Genomic DNA, 20,608 nt, shown 5'->3' with positions numbered 1-20,608 from the left:
TAAGGGACAGCTCCCAAAGGGGGATGCACTTAGCTAAGCCTGGCTATCATGATCAATGGTCATCCATTGGCGCCTATCTGTCTAGGGAGTGCCAGATGGACATCTGGACTGCATTCCTAGGTGTCAGGAGTAAGTGACTCATATCTCACCTTGATCAACCAATCAGGGACTGGTAGGGCCGAGTAACCCAAGTGGGACTCTGATGCCCATGGAACTTTCAGCCAATGAACGAGCTGAAGTTCCTCCAGGTAAAAACAGGCAACACAGAGGGCCTGGGAGAATTCTGTGGACTTTTCTAAAGGGAATTCAAAGGAGAATTCCAGGGCAGGACGGCCCAGGAGCAGAAGGCTCCCAAGGGCAGGACATTCTCGCAGCGCGCCTCCTGACCATCCTGAGACTCAGCCCGGACAACCACGGAACGGCCAGTGTGTCCGAGTGCCAGAACTTTCCTTTGTTCTAAGAGTCTAGAGCGGAGGTTGCCAGAGAGTAACCAGAGGATCCACCCGAGGTTAACATCAGCAGCAAGCCTCGTGAACAGGTCGGAACTGTGGACAGCTGAATCAGTATTCAGAACTGGCGCTTCATCAGGAACGAACCGGTCCTCTTCCTGACTTGCTGGGACCCACAGTCATCTTTTCTCCTGTGCACAAACTTTGCTAGTTAAAGCCAACACTAACTAGCCGGTCAGTGAGCATCAGCAGCGCACCGTCGCAAGCTGCACAGCACAGCCTGACACGGAGCCAGAGAGCGCGGATTGGACAGCAACAAGCCTGCAGCTGATTCTTTGTGCCTGCAGGAGATCTGAATCCCCAGAGATTGGATGAGTATTCAACTTCAATGCATTACAGCTCGAGAATTCAATTGTTATCCCAACCAGTTGATATCAATTTAATTCCTAAGAGTTATGTACTTGTTTTGACTATCTAGCGTAGAAGTTGTAGCCAAGTTCACTTACGAAACGGTCTAAATGAATGATATACTGAACATATGTCCTCTTGATATATGTAACTCTTCGTAACTGATTGAATATATACCTTTTGTATTCTGATAACCCTCTCGATAAGATCTGTTAGGTTTACATGCATATTCTATGTATTAATAAATGTATCCTCGTGTATTAGTACCTGTGTGTGTGCATTGTTTGAATTATATCGCATGGTTGGATTCTAAAGCCATTAAAAGAATCATTTTGTGATTTACGGCTACAATTAATAATTGTCCCCGTAAATGCCCAAACCCTTCAGAACTGGTGCCATCAGAGAGCACACTACACCTGCATGTCGCATTCCACAAAAAAACAGAAAAAGCTGTGTGAATAAAAAAAATTAATATCCTGCTTGTTGCTGTTGTTGTTTTCCTTGGTAAGAACCTGTACTGAAAAATCTTTCTCTTCCAAAAGTGACAAGGCAATTACAACTCCTCACATGGTTGACCCGATCACCTTATTCTTTTGTACTGCACACAAAAAAAAATACACGCCTGAAAAAAAATGAGAGTAAGAATAAAAATGTAGAATAAGAAAAACAGCTTTATGCTGACGGCTACCTGAAAAGCTTATCTAGAAAGGCCTTGGCCATTTCTAAGATGAATTCCAATATCAGGAGCCATAATGGCACTGCAAATCATCGTAAATAGTTAACCATCTGTAACATTCAAACAGAAATCTGGCAGAAATAATAAAATTTCAGCGGTGTACTATCCGCTATATTGATCTTTGGTTCAATATAATAATACAAAAAAACTACTCCTTCCACTACTGGCAAAACCAATAAAGACTAAAATTTAAAACAAAACCATTGATTTGTTTTTTTTTTCTTGCTGTAGAATGAATCTAGATTTAAACACACATTTACCAATGTTCAGATGCCAATGAATTACTCTCATTGACACTAACAAGAGCAATAATAAATTTAACAAACTCTACTGGTGGTGTACTGGTTAGCATTACTGCTTTGCACTGCTGGTGTCTTGGGCTCAATTCTTGGGGTGTTGTTGCACCTACTGCGTGCTGGGATGGGCTCTGGCTCCACTGCAACCCTGTATTGGGTAAAGTGGATGGGAAATGGAAGGACAAAATGCACCACGTGTACACAAGGGCAGTATACTGTATGTACATACACAAGCAGTATAGTGTTTCTAAGATCAGATCATTAATAACGATACGACACAATATCCTTCCTTCACACATATAGCTGCAGTACATTTCTTCTAATGAGATGTGAGTGACTGATGAACACACTACTTACAAAACTAGAAAATTCACATAACGTCTTGAGTAAAGGTCATGAAAGCATATGCTAACTAGATTTTTTTAAATACATTCTTACACTGATTTTCAACGTTTCAAGAGCTAAACTTTCTTTCCATTCTCTGAATTTTCATCAGATAAACTTTTTGCTGTACCATTCTACATTGCGTAATGCTTTCAGAGGATGTGTTGCAATTCAGTAATTTAAGCAATTAAAGTTTTTTACTTAATTAATCAAATACAGTAACTGTCTAGGACTACAATTTCCTGGGTAGCAGCTTCATCCAAGTAATTTTCCCTGTTTTGTTTATAACTTTGAGTAAGTTTTAAGGTTCATTTTTTTGCCTTTCAGACCATTTAACATTTTTGTTTTATCTTAATGTTCTCCCAATTGGATTGATATGCTTTTCCTTTTGCATTCAAATAATTTTACAAATTATGTATTCACTTCTCTAAAAAGAGAAGAGTTGTCTTTTCCTAACAAAAATCTTTTCATAAACCATCTAACAGCAGCTATATCACCCTGAAAATCACAACTGGCAACCCACTGAAACTAAGCAGGTGTGTGCCTGACCTAGATGGGAGACTTCCTGGGAGAGCTAAGGTCACTGCTGAAAGAGGTCTTAGTGGGGCCAGTAGGGGGCTGTGCGGGTCCTAATGCCAGAGTATAGTGATGGGGACACTATAGTGTTAAAAGGTGCTGTCCTTCAGATGAGACATAAAACCGAGATCCTGACTCTCTGTGGTCATTAAAAATCCCTGGGCATTTCTCAATAAGAGTAAGGGTTGTTACCCCAGTGACGTGGTCAAATTTCTAATCATGGCCTCCTAATAATCCCCATCTATGAAGTGGCTTCTTCACTCTTCACTACTGATAGCTGATGTGTGGTGAGCTCACTGGTGCACTACGGCTGCCGTCACATCACCCAGGTAGGACTGCACATTGGTGGTGGTGGAGGGAAGCCCCCATTACCTGTAAAGTGCTTTGAGTGAAGTGTGCAGAAAAGTGCTGTATAAGTGTCAGGAATTATTATTATCTGTCGCATTCATGTTGTTATTCATTAAATGTGACACACTGCCTATTAGTTTTACTTAACAAGGTGTCAGTCTGCTGATAATGTTGCCTGACAAAGTTTATCAGGAGATAGTCTCCTGATAAATAAACGTAGGGCACTTTAAAAATGTTCTCTGTAAACAAAAAAAAAACACATCAACATTATAATTACATAAACATCAGGATTCACAATGTATCTTTTTATTCAATTTAAAAAAAACATGCACTTTGTGCTTCTCACCTTGAAAAGCTTTATACAGTATTTCCTCAGCAGCTGACTGAAATGATCGCTTAAATAAATCCTACCACTTACTCCTTGAATCATATTCCTGTCACCCAGCTGCATTCAAAATTTACAAATCCCTGTCCCATTCTCACTCTTATCATCAATGAATCATTAAGGTCTGGACTTTTTCCTCTAGCCCTTGCAGCTATTGTCCCACTATTAAAAAAGCAGATTTTACATTCCAGCCTGCTCAGTCATTGTGGGCCAATATCTAATGTATCATTTTTGGCAAAAGCTCTGCAACAGGTGGTTGCTGTTTACTTACAAGGTCACTTATCTGCAAATAAGCTGCATGAGCCTCTTCAGTCTGGGTTCAGATCAAGGCACAGTACAGAAACACTCCTGTTAGGGTTTTTAATGATCTGCTGATGATGGGCTGACTCTGGATTTGATCCATTCTTGTCCTGCTGGACATGTGCTGACTTTGTTACTGCTGATCAGATCATCTTGCTGAACAGATTTGAAGCAGTTGTTGATTTGGTTTAAATCTTATCCAAATGAGAGAAAACAACTTGTTCAAAACAGTTGTTGCTGCCCCTCTACAAAGCTGGTCTCATATGGCATCCTCCAAGGTTCTGTTTACAACTCTTCAGTAGCTGCATTTTACTATTGTTTACATTCCTCACAGGTATGTGACGTGACGTTAATCAAACACTTTCTGCCAAATCACGCTGCTTAGATGGTGCAAAGAATCAAATGCAACCAACATTTTTACATTCAATTTCTGAAAACACTGGGGTTAAGTTAATTGGCTCTCCTTATCATTTCCACAAATGTGTCAACCATATTTTGATTGATGATCCCCAGAATCACTCCAAATACTCAGATCAGGAATCTTGGTTTATTCTGGGGGTTTGATTTCATCTTCATAACACTGTCCATATCTGTGCACATCTCTCCCAGTCTGATGCAGAAAAGTCAGTGCCTGCTTTTGTCTTTGCCGGGTGTGGTTATTGTAATGGAATGTTTTCTAGTGTTTCCAAACATGTCCAGAATTCAGCTGCTTGGATTTTAACCAAAATTAGCCTGTTGCATGAGCAGCATTTCACCTGTTTTATCCTCCTACAAAATACTGCTGTTCATCTTTAAGGCAGTAAGCTTAGAATGGTTTGGCTCGTGACTCCATCAGTGACCTGTTAAGACCATATACTATGAACAGTCCTAAAAACATTTAAGATGATACCAACAATATCAAAAAACTTTCTTTCATTATTACTGAAAAACAACTGGTAGTGTTATGTGATTTACATTGTTTACAAAAAAGGTTTCTTGCAGAAGCATAATTCTGTTCAACAGAAAGTGTCATTATCTGTGGCAAAATTTTCCATGCAGCTGTTTTCCACAGTGAAACATATAATATAATATATATATATTGCAGTTCTCTGTTGATATGAGTCCATCATATTAAATCGTGTCTTAAAATTGCTGCAGCAAAAAACATACAGTATTTTTCTGTTGCATTGAGATATTTGGATGTGGATCTAAAGAAAGGCTTTTCATTACCGGGACACTTACTAGTTTTGTTCTGACAAGAGACATTTCTTTACATAAATAAAGTACTTTTTTTTTATTTTAAATTTCATATGTAGTCACTTTAAGATAAAGATGATTACTAAACTGTGCCATACAATTACAGAAAGAATGCATATTCATCCAGCTTTCTTCTCAACTGTATCTCATTGAGTATCCCACAGGGCTTTAATCTTGATGCCTCTTACCAGGTAGTGTTTACACAGTTGTAAGTGAATTACAACCTCCATTTTAAACTTGACCCACAATAAACACTGAACGAAGCACGTTTTGTTTCCCTAAAGAGGAAGTGTATGAGTGTGGGGAGTAAAAATGGCATAAGAAAAGTATTCAGCACTCCAGCTTCAGCAGTGATGTGAAATAGCAGAAACGTTAGGTAGCCAGACCTTTTTTTCTGCTCTGCTGCATCTTGAGGAAATGCCAAGACATTCAAGATTATTATCACACATATTATGCCTACACGCCAACTCCCCTTTGTAATTCACCAACCTGAGCAGCTCACAGCAATGGAGTAGCTCTTTTAATATTTTGGCTGCCTGCACATAACAATAATGTCTGTGCCTGGAGTGATTACAGAAACTTTTACGGCCTCTCAGAAATGCTTAAACCAGGCATTAAGGGAGCTGCTGCAGACCCTTTCTGTAAGTGCTGTCCTGCCTTGCTGAAACAACAAAAGAGATGTCTTATAAGTAAAAAAAATTGTCCAACAGGGGGCACTTTTTAAAAGCTTGATATAAAAAAAATACTTGCACTGAGCTTTCTAATAACCCAAAGGAAAATGAACAGCAGGGATGCCAAGCATAAATGTTTCCACTTTCATTCATTATGATCATATTGTACTGGCACCTTCCAAGATGATTTTTCTTTATGCTATTACACCACAGCAGGATCTATTGCTTGCCCTGTGTGCGGCTTATTGACTCCCGTTAAGAAACCAATTGCTACCTGGAGGCAGAGTATCAAACTCCCATCACTCACATCTTAATATTCCAAAAGCCCTGCCGCCTGTCATTCACACACAGGGGGGCCCTACAGTAACAACCCTATCAGAATGGCAAATGAACAGACACACCAGTGACAGAACCCATTAGGAAACCCGAGGCGCCATCTTTTACTTGTCAGCACACAGGAATAAAAAAAGAAAGACATTTCCATGCTGAGCGAAAGGATATAACACAAAACCCTCCGAATGACAACTATGTCAATCAAGAACAGAGGCGAAGTGCTTGCAGTACTTGGAAGAGATAAAGTAGATTAGATTCTTTTTTTTACTCTGTTTCTCTTTTATCCCATAGCACTTGAACAGGGCAGGGGGAGAGAGTTGAGGAGTACTCATGTTAAACAAGCTTCAGCCTGGGGCAGAAGTCCAGAGCCTGAATCCAGGAGACACACCTGCACCATGTTACCACAGCTTTTCTCCAGATGTATCTGAGCTGGCCCTGTCTGGTAGGGCCTGACCTGCAGCATGCATTCACTGTAGCTCTAATCAGCGATACCTTCAGAAGCATAGGATTGCATCTCAGAGTGCAAAGCCCATACTTGTAACCAGTATGTATGCCATCTGAATGTAGAAATAAACCTATGCTTATCATCCTTTTCATATCATACTTAAAAACTATAAGCTTCCCTCAAATCACTGAAAAGACACATAGAACCAAATACACTAAATCTAAACTGGAACTGCCTTTACAGTACAGCTCTGCGTTAATAAAGCAGCTACATAAAGAACATCCACATTTAAAGTTGCATCAAAAACCAAAAGTTATTGTCAGATTAAAAGGGAAGACTAAAATCAATAAAATGAAACACAACTTTCTTTTCTAAAACTATGGGTACATAATTAAAATAATAATAACAAAACATATCATAAAAAAATAAAAACATCACTCATAAAATGCTGTTTTGAGGATTGGTGCTTGTTACAGTACAACAATGGCCACTAATTACTAACAGGGAAAATTAAGAATTTTAAATGTATTTTACTGGGCTTCTTTTTGTACATTTGACATTTATGTTTTACAATGAGCTTAGCAATTGTAATGTAAAGCATACTATAATACGACCTACTGATGTCAATGGGTCAAACACTACTTCTAGCACTACTGAAGGAACAAGTGGATGGATACTGTTCCTAAATGGATGGATGGAGATCTTGATGGTCTGGAATTACTTCAAAGCAGAGAGACCAAGTACATTTGAAGGCTTTAAGGGGCACGCTATGCTAATAGACTAAAAAAGTAATAGCTTTCAAATTAAACAGAGAAGGACTAAGAGGATTCAAGTATTAAAAGTATCAACAAATATAACCCAACAGACTTCTTCAGGATCAATAATGAAACGTAAGTGCATTTAAGACTGAGAACAAGTAGCATACTGTATCTTTACACTCTTTTCCACAAATGGTTGTGGGACTGTGGAAAATACTACTCAGCTACATTGTTTAAGCTAATACTCCACCTTCCTCATGGCCAAATGAGCTGTCCCAGCCAATCAGCTCCTGAAAATCCAAAGAAGCTACAGTAGATGGGCTAAATGCCTCCTCTTGTTTGTAACCTTTCTGTTTTGGCTTTGATCACCACCAGTGCCATTTAGTCTTATTTTATGCACTGAGTAGATTTTATACCCTTAATTTAAATATGCCATTGAAACACTCTTATTACCATTTCTCCATAGTTAAAATTCCATTTATAAATTACCAGTGTGACTCATGCTCTTTCCTAAATCTTAGATCAAAGTATTGACATCATCTATTGTTACGCTAATTCTACTCATAAATGAGACAAAAATGTTTACAGGTTCGACAACCTTAAGAGAGATGCTGTTTACCACTAAAAATCCTAAATTGCATTCTTGCAGTATTCAATTTTGAAAATTCTATAATCTTGAAAAAAAGCTTTCCATATCTTTTTCTTTTGTACTATACATTCACATTTCAAAGGCTAATATCAGTAAATGTACAGTAGACAATAATGTATATTTTTTGCTGAGGTACTTACTGATTTTCATAAAAGCAGATTACAGGGCAAGGAGAAAACCAGACATAGAGGCAGATTTGAAAAAAGGGCTACAACGCTTAAACACCCCAGTCTAAGGAATCAATAGAATTGAATTGATTAAAAGGAACTGATAAAAAAATAACACTGTGTATTGCTTAAGAGATTAAGGATAAGCATTCTCTCAAGAACAGTTTAGTTTTGTACATGTAACACAACATCCCACTGTCTGATTAGTATTTCACTGTTTTTTAAATATTGTTGTGACCAGTGGGGGGGCAAGGTTAGCAACAGTTGGTCTTCCCAACATGATTGCCTTACTCGGAAGGTTTGGATTGTTTGGCTGTATTTATGAAGCTGTCCTGGGACCATGAGGCAAGTAAACATGCAAAAGGACACAGATTATCAAAATAAGTCCTAATAATTTACTCAGGTTAATTAACTTTACTGTAAATCAAGTCAGCCATAATAAAGCATACAAACTGAAAAGTGACCAGGCCATTTCTAGCATGAAGTAGTTCAAGTAGGTAGCTGCGAAAAGAGAAAGAAGTAAAACAATGTTTCGGCTGTGGAGCCTTCTTCGGCTAACAGCCAAAACGTTGTGTTCCCTTTCTTCTCTTTTCAGCATGGAATCAACTTTTACTTGTTCCTTTGCATTTCTTGTGTGATCATTAAATGAGCCTCCAAATTAAATGGACCATGGCATAAATATAGGAACATTAAGGTAGACAAGACAAGAACAGAGAACAACATCTTATCACTAATTATCATTATCATCAAAGGTGTGCTGTGGGAGAGCTCTTCTTTTGAACCAGATGTGGAACCAGATTCTTTCCAGATAACATCCTGTATTGTAGTATTCGCAAACTAAAACACCTATTTTATTTATATATTGGTAGAACAGGGAAATTGGTTCATTTACAGTATGTGCATCCACATTTTAGAGATGGAGATTTAGTTCTAGTTAAGGCTTATTTTATGAGAACAAATGCTCTCTATTTGACCCATTAAAGTGCCTGTGATATTCAGTTTATAAGGGCAGAATTTTGGATTTTCAATGTCAATAGAAAACAGAACTCTGAAACCTTCTGAATGTACATACATGTCTACAGTATAACAATTGTATATGTCGTATAGTTGTAAACTTTTGTCTGTCTAAGTTTGGGTCTAATTCTAATCTATGTTTGGGTCCAATTATTACTCTCTTATCAAACTGAGCTAGAGAAAATGCCACATGACATGCTGTAATCCCAGACTTTAGGGTATGGAATTATTCATCTTTAATATTGATTTAATAACCTCTCTATTTTATAATTTATCAAACCCCAGGATTTAAAACAATACAAATTCAATAAATCCTAAAAAGTAATAAAAGCAAAGCTCACGAAAGATGTAGCCAGTTTCACAGCTCTTCTCCTGTTTTTATTGCTTGTAGTCATAGCATAACCTGAAGTGTTTACATATTGTATTCAGTCAAACTACAATTTACTTGATTTGAGCTACAGGTACAATGTCTGTGGAAACACTGCATTCTGTTTGCTATGGAGGCTGCACCCAGACTGATATAATTCCTGGCACTTTTCCACCCTCCATTCAGCTCACATCAATAAGGTGCCCTTGCCAATAGCATCAATATCTTCAGTTTTAAGACCTAAACAGGTAATGGTGGCATTATTGGAAAATTGGCAGATTTGGGCTTGTTTAGTGGCTTTATGTTCACAGTGTTACATGAGATATGCTCTGTGCTGAAGGCGAAAGAGCTTTTCAAGCATAGGCAAAGGAAAAATAGAGGTTGAATATCTACTCAGCAATGCATGGTAGAGGAGAAAATTAGGGAAAGAAATGGGTGGCTGTCATATTCAATTGAAGCTTGGTAATATCAGGAGACACATTCACCCTGTGTCTGTAAATTAAAATTAAGGAACAAAACAACAGTGCACTAGATAGAGATTTTTGACCTCCTCTGTATAGGTTTCGTAAAGCTAAATGTCATTGCATGTTGTCACTCACAGCATAGAGCTGTGTCTTTGCTGTGGCAGTTGACTGCACAGTGCTCACGACACAGACTGAAAACCACTGGAACAGCACATAATGCTTGTGAACAGCCAGAGAACCATGTTTAGAAATGCACTTCTTAAAATGCTAAATTCAAATTAGTCCTAAAAGTAATGGTTTTAATACATGTTACAGACTTCACCGATTTACTATGTACTCCTTGCTTTAAAATAACTATTGGAAGCAAAAAAAGTCTTTTGTAATCATTTGGTATATCCGTTTCAGTGGATTTTATTCTGGTAAGGTTTCCTCACCAATATTACAAAGGTGAAAGGAAAATAAGAGCAGGTGTCATTGTATAGGGTGAGAGCAAAGCTTGCGTCAGAAATAACGCATGTGACATGACTGTTCCGCCACCTAGTGGGCCTTCCTGGTATGGCAACCATTTGGAAAACGAGGATTGAATTTCCCTGCAGGGAACCCTGACTTTTTACAGCCCGGGGGATGTGTTTGTTCCAGTGGTAATAATAAGTGTCTAGTAATTAAAATGGAGCAGTAAAAACAAAGACCCATCACACCATTTGCTGTAAAATATAAAGACATTATTTACAAGGTCCAGTCTAGGCAGTTCATCCCTAGTGCCCTTCTCAGGGGATCTGATTGCACGTGTAGGTGGAGCTCACATGTTTTGCCCCCAGGTGTTCAAAATCATTTCAAAGCCAGAGTGGCATCTCAGGAGCATGTCACATAGCTAGATCCCCAACTAACTGGCTGAAGAATTTGGTAAGGCTTGCGCCATCATCCCTCACCAAAAACAATAGCTGTCACTTTTTATTTTTATTTTATTTAGAACAACACAACTGAATATTACATGTCTTATGTAAACTCAGCAAAATTATATGTGGACCGAATGCTGACAACCTAGAAGTAAAACATTTATTGGACATATTTCTTCCACAATTCAGTTAAGGGACAGTATTGCATATTGTTTCAAAAAGCTATGCATCAAAGATGTACGGTATCTTCTAAGTTTACTGAATGTTCAATAATAATGTGAAGTTGTCCAAGGTGCCAGAACCTACAGTATATCTTGTTTTCTTGTTTTGTCACTTTCAGGCGTCATTTTTTTCCATAGTTCTGAGCTCATGTTTCAGAGTTTCTTGAAAAATGTAGACTGTGGCCCAAGTTTCCAGCTTACTTCCCAGAGTATCACCAACATCTTTGGTTTGCGTATTTCTAAATTATGAAAACCTGAGGTCAAAACTCAAAATCAAACATATTAAAGAGCATCTAAGAACAAACATGGATAAGGAGACATAGGTAATGATGGTTTATGTCACTGAGGAATAGCATAAGACCTGTAAAGGCCATTTAAAATAAAGATTTTTATTATTACATTCTTCTAAATATTTTATGTCTTTACTGGTCAGTTCTGTTTGCATCAATTGTTCCAATTAATTGTAACCTGCTCTACTTTACATTTGCAGCAAAATAACTTCGCAACAAATTTGTCACAAAAAAATATGGAAATGAGGTTCCAAACAGCACGAATGAATACTAAATGAATATTTCAGTCCAGAAAGGTGCAACCAAAGACAATGAAGCAGAAAACACAATATAATCTCACAGCAGAAACTCAGACAAATATAAACTGAAAAAATATCCATGCTCATGTTCTAATGAAGCTGAAAATCTCATTTGAGCTATCCCTCTATCTCTCCTATTATGTATGTTTTATAGACTTACATAATTCTGGATTCAAAAAGATAAACGTCTTGAAAATGTTTTAGGTAAAACAAAAAGCTAAAGGTTTAATAGACTTTTTTTGCATTGTTTTAGTCACACATTCAGGTGTCATTTATTCCTACATAAGATGACGTGACCCTTTGCTTTTGCAACTGACAGTCATTTGTTACCATTATTTCCACACGTCTGCTCAGAGAAATGAAGAAAAGACACATACAGTACATCCTCCAAAAGATTCATCTTCTTTATATCTGCTTCCTTTTGCAATAACAGAACAGAAAAGCCCATATTTGCTGGTGTGCAATAGGCAAAGGGTTCTTCCGATCACTTCACTTCACTCAGCTCAACTCAAGTGGTACTCAGCCACTTATGTGCTGCCTATGGGCTCTGCCAACTGCAGAGGGCTTAGTGTCACACCCTGATTCGAACTAGTAATCTCCTGGCCGAGGATTGTGAAGAAACATACAAATAAAACATTATATAACATCTACATGACTATAATGAACAAATGTGCTTAACAAAATAATACACATCCTGAAGTACTAAAATGGTAAATTACTAATTTGACATTAATCATATTGAAGTCTGAAGAAAGTGGACTGAGAGGAAAACACAAAACAAATTTGTTTTTAACAATGTCCTCAGGTTTACAAAACACAAACATGTATTTGTATAAATTCATTCATCCAGCTCACCTGACAGTGTGGGTGTGGATTGGAACAGCCCATCATTGCACCCTTATTTTCAAAAATCTGCAAGACAAAAGTGGATTGCAATGTTACCTAGAATCAGAAATGATCAGTTTTCAAACTGCAGTATTCTGCTCCAGACTGGACCTTCAGAATCCTAGCCTCATAACTCAGTGTTCTAGCTGAGATTCAACCAAAATGAACTTAACTGTACTATTCATTTCCTTAACAGGAACATTTGTTTCTGCTGAGAATGTACAGATTTCAAGTTTCTGACCCAAAATGTGTGTTTAATTTGAAATGTCCAACAGTTGTTTTCCAACTCCAATTGAGAGGACATTCTTATTTAATTTTTTTTTTCTCCAACCAGCATTCAATAATTTATTTTAAAATCAACATTGGCTTACAGTGCATAGGGAAAATTCAAAAGCTGCACACAATTCTAAAAAAATGGAATCTTTATGTGTAATGTACGGAATATTCAAATTATTGTATTAAGATCAGACAATTTTCATTGCTACACGGTGATAAAACATAGCTCTGAGAATCCTACTCCAGTTTTACAACAGCAGAGAGAGGAGCTGTAAAATAGAGAGCTCGTATTTTCAGAGGAGTGCATGCCTTGGTATCCAGCTGATCCAATTAATTCAGAAGAGTAATTACACTATGTTATCAGTTAGTGTCACTTCAGACGACACAGCATGAAGGATTATGAATCAGATTATGAGGAATTTCAACGCAACACCTTTTGAAAGTAAAAAGTCATGCCTTTCTAAGTTACAATTGGGTACTTTTAAGAACAAGCACACAAAAGAGATTAAATTTGCCATACAAATTACTTTCTTCTGTCTTATCTTAATAAGACCCTTGTGGCCAACCGCTCATCTATGAACCTACAGTATGGCATTCTTGTGGCATAAAAGTAAAAAATACCTTTTTAGTTAATGTATACGAGTTCTGAGACGTTCCAATGGAGTTGACCAGAAGAGGACACAGAGATATCAACTCTTTGCAAATTAGCTGCATAAGAGCAAAACTAATCCTACTTACTGCCACGGTTAGCTACCTATTTATGCTGCAATTCTCAATTTTGTTTCAGCATTTACCTGCACCCAGGGATATGTGCCTCCCAGTTCCACTGTCAGCTCTGCCCACTTGTGAATCACAGCCTTGATCTCACTGACTTGCATCAGAGGCAGGGTGATGTCTGACCAGGGGTGGAAGCACATCACTTTACTACAAAAACAAAGAAAAGACATGCTTGTCAGGGTGCAGTACTCCAAAGAGAAAGACATGCACAGCATTGCAACAGCAGTCTATCTACTGTAAGTAGTTTTGCCTTAAATTGTATGTTTTTCATGACCTCCTCTAATTTGTAACCTTTCTTATGTTCTTATAAAGTAAATGTCCTCCCCCATTTGCCCAACAGGCAGAAAGAACTGAAACTTCTTGTCTTGAAGAGAGAAGAACACGAGAGGACATGATTGAAATATTCAAAACCCTCTTTACATTTCTCTACACAAAGAGCTGTAGGGTGTATGGAAAAACTACCCAGCCAAATAAGGGAAGCTGACTCCCTGGTTGGAGAGCCACAGAATACTGAGCTACTAGCTATTGAACAGCCAATCGCCTTCTCTCATTGGTGACCAGTCCCAGACTGACAGTGCAATTTCAGATACACCTTCCAGTATCCAGAGCACAGCTTTGTAAAGGAGGTGAGGTCTTCAAAACATGTTCATAATACATGAGAATGAGCCAAAGTGAAGGGTTTGGCTGCTGAAAGTGATTGTACAATGCTTACATGCTGGGGAAGGGAGTACACAGAATTCAATGTTCTTCTGTGATGCAGCATATTTTTCCCATGTTACCTGTCCGATTAATCAATACAATAAATTCAAAATTCTGAACGTGGGGAAATGGGAGGAGTAAGTATATGAGTGTTGCACACAACATTTATCCACTGCTCTTTTCAAAATTTCCTTCTGTTTTTATTAGAATAGGAATAGAACTTCTCGCATATATGTGGAATAGGTTCATAGCAGAGTGAATTTCCTCCACCTTTATCATCTGGGTGGAGAAAAAAAGGTTTTAAATGTGTTAAGTATCATCTTTCCAGAAGTAATTTTAACCAACCTTTATAAACCATTTTCCCTAGATACCCCTGTAATCTATCTCTGTCTATGAACACTATTTCGGGACAGTTTCTCTATTTCCTTAACAGCTGTAGAATGCTTTGAAATATACATCTTCTTAGCTCATAAAGTCTTAAGATACTTATATACAATTTTTAAAGCTGTTCTTTACATTACACTGCCACCTGGTGGTTATAAAACATATAGGGGGAAATCACACCTTTTTTTCTTAGGTTCTGTAAAATAAGATTTATCTATCCTTCCATGATGTAGTAATTGCAATCTACTGCAGTCAAACAGATGTCTCATCAATCATAATCCATATGTAATCTGGGTGTCTGAAATACATTTTAGCATCTCTGTGTTATGTGCTGTGTGTAATCAATCTTAATTTGTAACAAGAATACCACGCTTCTTGTTCATTTTATGACATGATGACAGTTAAATCCATCCATCCATTTTCTAACCACTTTATCCTTGACGGGGTCTGGGGGAAACAGGAGCCTATCCCAGCAAGCAAGACAGGATACATCATGGACAGGATTACTACCCACCGCAGGCACACACAGACACAAGCATGCACACATTCACATTGAGGGCAATTTTCCCAGAAGCCAATTAATCTACCAGCATGTCTTTCGAGTGTAAGAGGAATCCCACAGAAACACAGAGAGAACATACAAACTCCACACAGATAGAACCCCAGGTCCAGAATTGAACCCAGGGTCCCAGCGCTGTGAAGCAGCACTGCTTACCCCTGTGCCACCATGCTGCCCACACTTATAATTGTATCTTATTAAAAGAACCTCAGTAATGACACTTATTACAAAGCATAACTTATCTCTTCTATTATTTAGTAATTAGTACTTTTAATACCCTGAAGGCACCATCCTAATGTGGCAGAAGAAATGTGTTTTAAAGGTGTAGTTTCCCAAGACTGACAGTGATACTTATCTCAGCCCAGTGTAACTCCGCAAGGCCTTTTTAAATCCAATAATGATGATGGAATTTTGGTCAAGACTGATTAAATCAACTCGTAATACAATGATCCGACATACCTAATTACTTTACACTGGAGCCGACTACAAAGTTTGTTAAGGACATGATCCAGCACGCAATTATGATCAGGTGCACATCACCGCATTCGACACAGATTTTAAACTTCGATATCTCTGTGTTCCATCACAGTTTTTAAGCTGACCCAGGTGTCACTTAAAATAGAAAGTTAGTTTCAAAATGACGGGGATATGCAACTTTTTTTGCTAAATAAACATAAAACAGTATTTAAGTCAGATGATCATAAAGATTTCTAGTTGACAATCACCCCCTTTTCTGGTATTGTCAGTCTGCCCTGATAACAATGATAATGTGGAGGTGTCTTTTGACAATCTATATTAGTTAACAAGCTTCTGACATATCAATCTCTGTGGTGATGAACTATCGTCTTGTCCAGGGTGTGGTCCTGTATTGTGCCCTGTGCTTGAGGGATAAGCTCGGTTACCACAACTCTCACCAGAAATACAGAATGTTATAACATTGAATTATAGAATTCCCCTGTTACGAACAATCAAATTATGCATATTTCTAAAATTGCACGTTTAACCTTTTATCTGTAGTTTTCAATTACTTTGATGACATGCTAACATTTTCAGTGCAAGCTAACATTTTCAATCAACAACAATCCAAGCTAACAGCATACCTTTATACCACAATTGTGGGAATAACCACAATTTCAGTAGTTTATATGTAGAAGTATATGATTCCTAGCATATACTAATCAATGTATGTAATTATTTATTATACATATAAATAAATATGCACATAAATGTTTAACATGTAGGCTTATCTGCGCAAAATTGCTTTTTATTAACATATTTCAACTCATTAGATGTCTTTTTGAGGACATTTCCCAATTCTGTAATAATTTTATGTGCATGTAGGTGTGAAACAAGAACATAGGAGATAAACTGTAAGGTAGTCAGTAGTAGGCCCTGGTCAAAAAACGAGTTTTAAGTTTGATTTGAAAAGAGTCACATAATTTGTCAGAGGAAAGGCATTCCATAACAATGGAGCAACTACAGAAAAAAGCACTGTCACCAGAAGTCTGAGACGTAGTCCTAGATACAGTGAGAAAATTTCTCATGAAATAAAAACAGACTGGTTTATTAGTTTTATTTCTGTCAGTATACCTACAGTACCAGAGTGAATGCGCTATCAGTTTTCATTAAACATGAGTAAATGCTACATTCTGAATATTGGGTATTCACCCTATGTACTATTTTTCATAGAACTGCAATTTCAAGGATTAAAGATCCTTAGCTGCACGCTTTTCCATAATTTATTGGCTCCATACCCTACTGGCTATATCTGTTACCCGAGCTTTCAGAAAGTACAAAATGTCACAGTTACATGCCTGATTGGTATAACAAGAAAAGATTCTGCTGCTAAATGTGAGAATTCACACACATGCTCATTCACATAAAATAAATGCAAACTAATTCAGCCATGACAAAAAATAATTAATTCTTCTTACCAAACACCTCTGGCACCTTTCGTCTGAAACAATGGATGGTCGCTGGATCCTGACAGGGGAAAATTGATTTGGATTAAACATATTTTAGTTAATGGGTACTTAATAGCACAATTAGATGCCTGTTCACAGTTCAGTGATTAAGGAGCCGGTTTCATGCTTTCCGATTTATTAGCTGCGCTTAAAGAGAGCATGTTACCTCCTGCAGGGTGAACTCCAGGACAGAAAAGCAGCACTGCTGCTTTCATTACAAATGTCACAATCAAAGAATTGATTTTTCTTTTTTTAGGTGAGAGTGGTATTCATTTTGAATGAAAATAAATATTCTGCAAATATCATGCACTTGTTTTTAAATGTACTTTTTGTAGCACACACCATTTGTCCACTGCAAACTGATCAAACGTAAATGAAGATAACTGGGGAAGAACATAACTGTTTCACACAGGTGTAACTATTCCAAAGTACAATGAAATCATAAAGTATTAGTTCTATCCTGAACACTTATTGTACTTAAATTTAAAGGGATTTTGAGATCATTTCGTAATGCAGAAGCTGGAGAGTTTTCCTATCTAAGCTACTTGCAGTCCTTAAATAGGAAATCTTCATAATACTTATGCTGCCTAGTTAGAATTTCCTACACTTCTTTCCTCTTATATTTAATTACTACAAATAGCTGTTTCTCATATGTTTCTTCCCATATTAAAGTCATTTTGGACTGTGTAGACTGCTGCCCCTCCCCCACTAATGTCCCTGACAGGGAACAATTTGCTACATCATTAAAACTCTCAAATGGAACGAAAAAAGTTATCACAGTGGGGAAAAGACAACCCCAAAGTTTTCTAGGAAAGAAATCCACAAAAAGAGATGCACCATATTATGTCTGAGAGGCATGCTGATGTCTTTAAAAGCTCAATTTCAATATTATATCAAAGTTATCTATTGCATTACCTCTACCTGCCGGTCACCTATGTAGAAGATAAGGAGAAAAATTCATTTTCATAATGAGCTGAGGGAAATATTAGCAATGGAGGTGTACACAGCAATACTGTTTAAAATGGAGCAATGCATATTTCTGCCTGTCATGTAAGAATTTATTGTTCTTGAGTACAAAGTTATTAATGGTAAGCCTTTCTCTTTCACATCCTTACCTGTTAAAAAAACAAGCCTCAAATAAGTAGTAGTAGTTCCACTATACTGGTACCTCACACTAAAATTGAATGTAAACTGCTTGCCATGTGCTTTGTCTTTGCACTATAACAAGAAGGTCTTCTCTTGCATTAATCTAGCAGAGATGCATCACTTTGTTCAGACACATTTAGGTTCGAATTTAGCCTTCAAACTTCAGTGAGGACTAATGAATTAACTAATTGAGGGAACAAGACAGTAAGAAAAGAGTAAGACAGATAGGGTAAACACACTGTACAGCTCCCCTTTACCCATAGCAGTATCTGAAGTGGGCTCCATAGTCCGTAAAAGACAAGACACTCCACATTACATTTATTCCTGAATTTTAGAAAGTTTTGATCTGTTGTTTTTTTTAAACTCATTTTCAATGTTTTGTAACACATACCCTTAAAAAATTAATTCAGTGCATCCAGATGTATTCATTAACATTGTATTTTGAAGATTAAACATTGGAGAAGACAGATTATCACAGTATATGCCAATAAGTTGTTACTAACCACTTTTCTTTAGACTAAAGACAAAAATAAAATAATATCATTCTCCTGTTATTTCATCTCCCACCTGCATTCCCCCTTGTAAGTATTCTCATGTTTCTCTTTGCATGGTTACTTGCCATTTTACCCTGTTCTTCTAACATAGGTTCTGCATAGCTTTGTCAATGGCAAACACTACTGTTTCACACAGATTCATATTCATCCTCCGACATAATCTGACAGTATGTAGAAGCTGCACTTTCAGCACACTGGAGCTAAGGTGTACAAAAGAAAACAAAAAAATATATATTTTACTTTTAATTTCTATAAATGTGTATGTAGTTGACTAAGAAAGTTTGCAATTGCATGTACACCAGCATTGTTTGCTAGGACAGTTATTTAGACAGTTATATATCTAAATTATTGATTAAATTGTTATAGTAGTATAAACATCAACATCAAGACAAGTCCTGTGCCTTGGACACAAATATCCCCCAAAGAGCTAGGTACTAATGGCTCTTCTGATACATTTCAATGTAGTATATTTGTTTCAATTAATTTAGCAGGATCAATAGAGCAATTATATAGCACCAACCAAAAATAAAAATTCTACAAACTCCATTACAGTAATAAAAAATAATTAATTTATATCAGAAAACCTAGAGTGCAAAAGTATGTTCTGGGTCTAGATGTACTGTAGCATTTTACACAATCTGCAAATGTAACAAAGCTTAGATAGAGAGAACCAAAAAAAGAATATTAGAATAGCCCTGCCTAGATGTAACAAAAACATGAATGCATTTCTCAGAATTTACAGCTGATAGATATAATTGTACTCTGGCAATATTTCTAAGCTGATGAAAGGAAATCAAGTTCAATTTCCAGCAGTATACAGCATGTCTCAATAGAGTGGAATGTAACTGAGATTGTGTTGCCTGCCTCTATCCTATGCCCTTATCCTAAACACTTCTTCAATTCCTCATCTGCCAAGGAAGTGTTTCAGTCCTCAATGCTGAAACTATTTATCTCCAATTTTAGTACATAATTCTATCCCTGCACTATTTCCTTGAAATAACACATTACATGTAAAAATTCCAGCAGCCATATCACCTTGCAACTCACAACTGGCAACCCACTGAAGCTCAGCGGGTGTGAGCCTGGTCAGTACCTGGATGGGAGACCTCCTGAGAAACACTAAGGTTGCTGTTGGAAGAGGTATTAGTGGGGTCAGCAGGGGGCGATCACCCTGCAGTTCATGTGGGTCCTAATGCCCCAGTATAGTGATGGGGATACTATACTGTAAAAAGGTGCTGTCCTTCGGTTGAGATGTAAAACTGAGGTCCTGACTCACTGTGGTCATTAAAAATCCCAGGGTGTTTCTTGAAAAGAGTAGGGGTGTAACCCCGGCATCCTGGCCAAATTTCCCATTGGCCCTTACCAATCATGGCATTATAATAATCCCCTTCTATAAACTGCATACATCACTCTGTTCTCCTCCCCACTAATAGCTGATGTGTGGGAAGCGTTCTGGTGCACTATGGCTGCCATCGCATCATCAGGTGGATGCTGCACATTGGTGGCGGTGGAGGGGAGTCCCCATTAAGCGCTTTGAGTGGAGTGTCCAGAAGCGCTATATAAGTGTAAGCAATTATTATAGATGTCTTTAAAGAGTGCAGAGTGAGAATTGAACATTTTTGTGGTCAGTCTCTGAAAGCATTTTTATGTTTAAATGTGTTAATGTAAGGAA

The 20,608-nt window shown here is 37.5% G+C and overlaps 1 protein-coding gene across 4 annotated transcripts in view; it reads right to left on the bottom strand.

Annotated features, from left to right (window-relative positions):
* galt (galactose-1-phosphate uridylyltransferase) overlaps positions 1-20,608 on the bottom strand; it is a 90,080-nt gene that overhangs the window by 66,033 nt on the left and 3,439 nt on the right. For all 4 annotated transcript variants that reach the window (XM_088911037.1, XM_088911038.1, XM_088911039.1 and 1 more), the window contains exons 4-6: positions 17,207-17,255; positions 13,648-13,777; positions 12,548-12,604 (exon numbers count right to left, since the gene is read on the bottom strand). In XM_088911037.1, coding sequence (XP_088767163.1) covers positions 12,548-12,604; positions 13,648-13,777; positions 17,207-17,255 — 236 coding nt within the window. The remainder of the gene's footprint in view (positions 1-12,547; positions 12,605-13,647; positions 13,778-17,206; positions 17,256-20,608) is intronic.

The sequence above is a fragment of the Atractosteus spatula genome, chromosome 3 (assembly GCF_055471065.1).
Source record: "Atractosteus spatula isolate fAtrSpa1 chromosome 3, fAtrSpa1.hap1, whole genome shotgun sequence".
NCBI lineage: Eukaryota > Metazoa > Chordata > Actinopteri > Semionotiformes > Lepisosteidae > Atractosteus > Atractosteus spatula.
Note: the sequence above shows the minus strand (reverse complement) of the source record. Positions and strands in the feature narration are given on the sequence as shown.